Source organism: Phacochoerus africanus, chromosome X (genome assembly GCF_016906955.1).
Source record: "Phacochoerus africanus isolate WHEZ1 chromosome X, ROS_Pafr_v1, whole genome shotgun sequence".
Classification (NCBI taxonomy): Eukaryota; Metazoa; Chordata; class Mammalia; order Artiodactyla; family Suidae; genus Phacochoerus; species Phacochoerus africanus.
The window spans coordinates 119375463-119383356 of NC_062560.1; the positions used below are offsets into that span (position 1 = coordinate 119375463).

The window sequence follows — 7894 nt, forward strand, 5'->3', positions numbered from 1 at the left end:
GGGTCTGAGGGCGGGCAGGCTTGTGAGTGGGCGCTGCTCCGCAGCAGCACACGAAGGAGTCCAGCCCCTCGCGGCCTGGAGGCAGGGATCCGCAGGGAGGACGCGGGCCCCTCGGCCCACGTGCCAGGGCTGCGCAGGTCTCCGGATGTGACGCGTCCTGAATTCTGCCGCGTGGGCCGAGGGCCGTTGGCGGGACGCGGGTTGGCGGAGGCGGAGTCTCTGGCCGGCCAGGCGGAGGTGAGGACGCCCAGGAGAGCTCGGGGACCCTCTGTCTCAGGGGTTTGAGGGCCCGAGGCCCCGTCCGTCGGGGCTGGACTCCGGTCACAAGAGGGGGTGTCCAGGCTCTGGCAGGTGTGAAGGGGGGACCCTCATGGAGGGCCGAGGGGCCTCACAGCCCAGATGGCGGCCCACAGACGCCTGTCCCTGCTGCCAGCGTTGAGATGGCTGGAGCCAGTCTGTGGGCCACAGGGCCCCCTCTTCATCTCCTGAGATGCTGGCCAGGGGCCGAGGGACCATCCTCAGGTCAAAAGAAGGGAGAGGGTGCAGGCCCTTCCTCGAGTAAATAGGAAGACTCTGAGGATGGCGGATGAGATCTTCTGCAGACAGAGGGACCCTCAGAAACCCCTGCTCTGCCCCCACAGTCAACTGTGGGAGGACTCAGGCAGTGGCCGTCTGAAGCGAGTCTCCCTTGCTCCCTCTAGGAAGTGGTGGGGCGGCCTCATGGCAGCGAGGCCTTTATCTGAGGGAGCACTAGGAACACCTTGAGGGAGGACAGGGGCCAGATAGGATTCAGCCCCTGCTCTCAGCTCTAGGAGATCCTGGGCAGGGGTGGCAGGATGTGGCCTCTCCTTATTCTTATCTGGAGGTTCTCAAGGGAATGAGGACCTAGATCTGAAGGGGCAGGGACAGCTGGGCAGAGGAAGGAGTCCCAGGCTTTACCCAGGATCAGATTATGGACAGAGGGCACCCCCTACACCAGCGCAAATGGGATCCAGCACTTCTCTGCCCTTGCTGTCAGCATGGGAGAGCCACGGATGGTTACTGATGTGGGCCCCTACTCATTTTTTCTGGGGGTTCCCAGGGAGGTGAAGACCTTGGCCTGGTGGGTGTGCCTGTGTCAGCAGAGGGAGGAGTACTCCATGCTGACAGGTGTCAAGATAAGGACCCTGAGGGAGGATGTAGAAGACCTCTCACCATGTAGAGAGGGGTCTCACAGAAACTTGCCCCTGCTGTCAGCTCTGGGAGGCCACATAGAAGGATGTGGCATTTATTGATTTCCCCTCAGGGAGGTGAGGCATTTTCTGAGGGGATGGGCCACAAGATAATAGAGAAGGCTGTGAGGGAGAATTGAGGCCTCCCTCCTCAGGTAGATTTGGCCTCTGCTTGCCCTGAAAATACCCATCCTAGAGAGAGGGGGCCCCAACCTGGCCCTGCCCCTCTTGTCAGCCCTAGGAGACCACAGGCAAGGAAATGCCATGTGACGCGTCCTGACTTTGGTGTGGGGGTGGGTCTCAGAGCGGTGGCATTTCCTAACTTTGGTGTGGGGGTGGGTCTCAGAGCGGTGAGAGTGTTCGTCTGAGGGGGAGCCACATCAGTTTAGAAGAGGGAGGATTCCTAGGCTTTGGCAGGAATCAAGGTAAGGACCATTGGTGAGGCCTGAAGGCTCCCTCTTCTCTGAAAAGAAGGATGCTACAGAATGTCAGCTCTGGGAGGATCTGAGTGGGGGTGATCAGGGAGGAACCCTCACTTCTGCCACAAGCTCTGCCAGGAGTCAAGAGGATGGAGTGTCTCAGGGACGTGAGGTCTGGGTTGGAGCAGAAAACTTCAGATCAGCAGAGGGTAGGACAGGCCTTTCCAGGAGTACAGATGAACACCTTGAGGGAGAATTGAGGGCTTTCTGCATGCCAGAACAGGCCCTAGGCTGGTGTGGCCGGATTTGGTGTCTTTTTACTGTGGAGTGTCCCAGGGAGGTGAAAGCTTTGGTCTGAGCTAATGACATCTGCAAAGGGGGGGACTCCCAGAATCTGTGAGGAGTCAAGTTAAGGTAAGAGCCTTGAGGGAGGACTAAGGTTACCTCCTAAGACAGACAGAAGGGGTCTCACAGAAATTCCACCCCATCTCTACTGTCCATCCCGAAAGGATCCAAGCAGGAATGCCCATCCTTCCACGCAAGGGATGGGTAGAGGTGTACCTGGGAGCTAAAGCCTTGGTCTGAGAAGAATGATTTCAGGTCTCCAGATAAGGTGGGCCCAGGCCCAGCCAGGAGTAAAGAACGCATTTAAGGAAGACAGAGGGAACTCCCTATCCCAGAACACAAGGGGTCCAGCCCCTGCTGTCAGCCATGTGAGACCACAGGCAAGGGTGGCTGGCTGTGACGTCTCTTCACTTTTATCTTGAGGGTCTCAGGGAGGTGAAGGCCTTCTTGTGAATGAGAAGACAGGTCAGCTGAGGGAGTCACCTCAGGTCAGAAGAAGGAAGAGTCCCAAGTTCTACCAAAGTCAAGGTAAGGACCCTTGGTGAGAACCAAAGGAACTTCCAGTCCCAGAAGGAAGAGACCCATGGATTCTATCTCCTGTCCTTAGCCCTACAAGGACTCAGGCAGGGCTGGCTGTATATGGGTGTATGCCCTCACTTTCTCTAAGGGTAAAGAGGTGTCTCAGAGAGGTGAGGTCATGGCCTGAGGGAGTGATGTCCAGTCACCAGGGGGTGGCCTAGGCCTTGTCAGCAGTAAGGATGGATACCATGAAGGAGGATTGAGGTTAGCCTCACCACAGGGCACAGGGGACTCAGCTCTCACTATTTTAGCACTGAAGGACCTAGAGGGGGTGGCAAGACTTGGTGCCTCATTTTTGTCCACCAGTTCTCAGAGAGGTGAGAAAGTGGCAGTCTGAGGGGAAGCCACATCCCATCAGCACAGGGAAGAGTCATAGACTTTGCCAGAGTTCAAGGTAAAGACCCTGAGTGAGGACTGAAGGCACACCCAGCCTTGGCCTTCCCTTGCTGTCAGCTCGGGGAGGCCCTGGGCGCAGTGGTCAGATATGGTGTACCCGCAGCTCCTTCTTGGTAGTCTCTGGGAGGTGAGCGCTTGTTCTAAAGGGGCCAGGCTCAGGGCAGCAGAGAGAAGAGTCCCAGAACCTACCAGGCATCATCGTGAGGACTGCAAGTACCCTCAGCTGGAGGAGAGGGGAACCCACAGACTTCATTCAGCTCTTGCTGTCACGCTGGGAGGCTCTGGGCAGGTGTGGCCAAAAGTGTTCCTCCTTTACTTCCTTCTTGGCTGTCTCAGGAATGTCAGCTCTTGCCTTAGGCTAACAGAGGCAGGGGAGGACGGGGCACAAGCTTTGTTAGAGGAAAGATCAAAAACCTTAGCACAGAGAGAATCATCCCCTCCAGAATAGCTGGGAGCTCACAGATCTCGACCCCTCCTCGCTTGTCAGGTGCTCCAGGAACAGTGAGGTGAGGGCTTTAGTGTGAGGCATGTGTCCTCAGGTCAGCAGAGCAGAGGAAGCCTATGCAGTGCTAGGAGTCAAGGTGGGGTGCACACCCTGAATATCTACCAAGGACCCCACCCATTCCAGAACAGAAGGGACCCCACAGTGCCTGACCTCATCTTCCCAGTCAGCCCTGGAATCCTTGGGCTGTGCTGGTTGGCTACATCCGGGGGAACTTTCTTACATCCTCCTATAGGTTCCTAGGAAACAAACTCTCTGGGGTGACAGGAGTCCTATGAGGCCCTAGAGCACCCCCTAAAGAGTCTCCTCTAACCTATAAGTTCGCCTTTGTCAGAGCTTCCAAGGGTGCATTTCCATGCTGAGGCCATTGACTCGTCCCCTCTCTACCCCAGGCCTGTGGGATCCCATCTCCCACCATCCTGCTTGCACTTCTACCTGCTGCCTCCAGCAAGAGTCATCATGCCCCACTCTCCAAAGCGTCCACGCCTCACATTTGAGCCAGGCTTTCAGACCCTAAGTGAGATAGAGAGCTTGCTGGTAACACAGGTTCCCACAGCTGAGGAGGAAGATACCACCTCCATTTCCTCTTGCTCTTTCACCTTCTCTTACCCCTCCACCTCTCCCCCTTCCTCTCCTCTGATCCCGGGCATGCTAGAGGAGAAGCAGGAGCAAGAGGAACAGGAACAGCAGGAGGAACAGGAGCCGGAGCAGGAGCAGCAGGAGGAGCAGGAGCCTGCCACTGTGATGCTGGGTCCTCCCCACAGTCCCCAGAACTCCTCCTCCACATCATGGAGCACATCAGATGGAGGTTGGAGCAGCCAAGAAGAGAAGGACACATACTTTGTTCAGGCCTCAGCAGGCACCGAATCCTTGCCCAGAGATCTGCTAGATGGGAAGGTGGCTGATTTGGTGCATTTCATGATCCTTAAGTATCGACTGAAGGAGCCCATCACAAAGGCAGAAATGCTAAAGGTTGTCATAAAGAGGTACAAAAGCCAATTCCCCGTGATCTTCAAGAAAGCTTCTAAGTGCCTAGAGGTGATCTCTGGCATTGATGTGAAGGAAGTGGACCCCCAAATCCACTCCTATGTCCTTGTCAACTCACTAGACCTCACCCATGATGAGATGCTTAGTGATGACCAGAGCATGCCTAAAAATGGTCTCCTGATAATTATCCTGGGTGTAATCTTCATAGAGGGCAACTGTGCTCCTGAGGAAAACATCTGGGATTTCTTGAATATAATGGGAGTGTATGCTGGAAGAGAGCACTTCATTTATGGGGAGCCCAGGAAACTCATCACCAGAGATTGGGTGCAGGAGAATTATCTGGAGTACCGGAAGGTGCCTAATAGTGATCCTCCACTGTACGAATTCCTGTGGGGTAAAAGGGCCCATGCTGAAACCAGCAAGGTGAAAGTTATGGAATTTTTGGCCAAGATCAAAGGGACTGACCCTATTTCCTTCTCATTCTGGTATGAGGTGGCTTTAAGAGATGAGGAAGAGAGAACTGGGGCCATAAATGGCCACGTAGATAGTAATACTGGCATGTTCATTATGCAGCATTGCTCAGCAGCTTCTCCCCAACCGAAGAATGAGCCTAAATCTTCACTCTGTGTTTGGAGAAGGCAGTCAGGGTTCTAAGTAGAGGAGGGTCAGGGTGAGGCTGGGAAGAATACTCTGCTACAACTTCGTGTTCCTGTTCTGTATGGGCGACTTGAAAGTTTATTTTTTGATATTTTTCAAATGCTCTTCCTTTTAATAGGCTTATTAGCTTTATAATATGTTGATGAATGACATTGGTCACTCACTTATTGCTAAATATTTATAAGATTTAAGAAAAGAGTTTTGATGGTTTGCAAAACATATTGGGAGACTTCCATCTTATTTGGTGATCTGGAATAAAGATAACATGACATTGGTATAAGAATTTCCTTGGAAATGTGAAAGGAACTCAGCAGACCATACAGGAAAATATGTAAAAGGTGGTTCATTTTTGGATTCCCTTAACCACTTTAGTTTCTTGTTCTGTAAAAATAAAAATATACATACCTGGATTTACTTGGTTTATTCAAGGAAGTAAGAGTAATCTAAACAAACCCTAATTTTTGGATTCCCATAACCACCTTAATGAATTGTTCTGTAATGTTAAAATATATACCTGGGCTTGCCTGGCTTATTCAAGAAAGTAGGAGTAATCTTAACAAATCTTAATAAATAAAAGACTCTGCTCACTGACTCATTTATTCATCAAGTATTAATTGGATATTTTCTCTTTGGAAAGCACTATGTTAATAGTGGAAATTCTAAGATAAGCAAGACCCACCCATACCCATTGACGGGTAGAGGTTAGGAGCAGCGGTCATATCAAGAAGATGGTGAGATGTCCTCCATTACCTTAAGAACAAGTAACAAAAGAGTGATGAGGTGAAACTCCAGATGTGAGCAGTCAAGTAGAAATGCCCTGAGCTAGCGCAGTTTGGGGCTTTGGGAAACTGCAACTCCTCCTAGGGGAGTTGATTGTAGTTAAGCTTTGGTTGGTGGCAGGGGCCAGAATTTGTGTTTTAGAGGTGAGAAAAGAACCTGGAATAGAAAATTGCTTAGTAGTTACTTTTTGGTAAGGAAAAGCCAGAGGGAAATCTCCACCTGGGGCGGATATGAAAGGTGCCCCGAGCTCTTGTCCCAGTGCAGTTAGTACCGTGCATGAAGGTGTTCTATGCATATTATCTGCAGTGACTTTTTGAGAGTAAGGTAATACTCTCTTGAGGTGGTACCCAGAAGCTACTAGGCTGGCTTCTCCCTGGCTTAAGAGAGCCAGAGCCTGCTCTGTTAAAATCACATTAAAGGTAGGTTATCTTGAGTATAATTAGGCCAAATCTAAGCAAGGTCTAGGCTTTGGTGACAGTGAAATGAATGAAAATAGTATTTTGGATGGATGAGTGGCTGGAAGGGAAGAAAGGAGTTAGTCTTTGATTTAAATTCTAGGAGCTTTAAGTTATATCAACTGGAGAAGACTAACTGATAACCCCAAATTAGCATATCTTCTTAAGAGGAAAAATTTAACGAATTTTGTGAGGCAGCATTTTTGCCCAATTTGACTGAGCTGTGTATTATTTGAGATGTCCAAGATTAAAACAAAATCCCAGAGGGGAGGGCAGTAAAGTCTGGGAACAAAATAATATTAGAAATAGCTGCCATTCATTAAAGATCTAATAAATCCTAGGCACTGTGCCAGATGCTTTTCTTTACGTACATTCCGGTAGCCCTACAAAACAGGGCTTATCAAACTCACTTTACAGAGGATGAATCTGAGGTTCATGGTGCTTGTAATTTCCCCAAGATTATATTGCTAGTAAGGGACGGAGCTGAGACTAGACTATGGTTCTGAATTCAGCTAGGGCTCATGTTGTTCCCATGCCTCTTAGTCTGAGGCAGGTCTGTCCTATTCAATTTCTCTTCTCAGTACTTTATAATATCTTTCAGGTGACAAAAAAGGACTGTGTGACAAGCTACTAAAAGCAGGTCTAGAGAAGGAAGAAAAAAATGCAAACCCCCAAAACATAGTTTGGGGTTGTCTGAGCTTTGTTTCTAGGCTCCGCCTGCTTAGAACCCTGGGATACCCTAATAGCTAACTCTACCCAGGAGCTGACATTTGTGTCCAATCCTAGCAATATCCTGAATTATAGCACCCTCCCCCGATCTTCCCCAGTGTGCTAACCTGTCCAACTCTGGAACCTGGCCTGCTGGACAGCTCCTCATTCTCCTCCTCTGAAGGCTATGCCCTACTCCCAGTGGACAACCCAGAACCACCTGACTTCCCCTTAACATAGAACATGACCACTCCCTGCAAAAGTCTCCTGACTCTTCCATCTGCCACTCTGGCACCCTGATAGCAGCAGCCTCTTCAATCTGAAAGTTCTATTTGGGGAATTCCTGTTGTGGCGCAGCAGAAACGAATCTGACTAGAATCCATGAGAAAGCAGGTTCAATCCCTGGTCTGGCTGAGTGGGTCAGGGATCCAGCGTTGCTGTGAGGTGTAGTGTAGGCTGGCAGCTACAGCTCCTATTCGACCCCTAGCCTGGGAACTTCCATATGCCATGGGTGCAGCCCTAAAAAGCAAAAAAAAAAAAAAAAAAAAAAAAAAATTCCATTTGCAAAGTTCAAATGAACAGTGTTGTTTACACTAATATGTAATGAGTTGAATGGTGACCCCCCCCAAGATATATCCAAGTCCTAATTCCCACTATCTGTGTGCATGTGACTTGATTTGGAAATAGTCTTGCAGATTTAATTATGTTAGGAATCTTGAGATGAAGTTATCTTGGTAGGAAAAAGCAAAGGGAGGCTTGATGCGCCCAGAATCACAGAGAAGGGATATGAAGGATGGAGGCAGAGATTGGAGTAATGCATTTTTAAGGCAAGGAATGCCAAGAATTTCTGGTGAT

General features: G+C 50.2%; 1 protein-coding gene across 1 annotated transcript; it reads left to right on the forward strand.

Annotated features, from left to right (window-relative positions):
• The first annotated feature begins 4333 nt into the window (after positions 1–4333).
• Positions 4334–5093, forward strand: LOC125118134 (melanoma-associated antigen 10-like). Its single transcript, XM_047764266.1, has one exon. The coding sequence runs from the start codon at positions 4371–4373 to the stop codon at positions 5091–5093; it is 723 nt and encodes a 240-aa protein (XP_047620222.1). The 5' UTR covers positions 4334–4370.
• The last annotated feature ends 2801 nt before the right edge of the window (positions 5094–7894 follow it).

Coding starts and splice junctions, on each gene's coding strand:
- LOC125118134 (XM_047764266.1), top strand. CDS start 4,371: ATGATCCTTAAGTATCGACTGAAGGAGCCCATCACAAAGGCAGAAATG.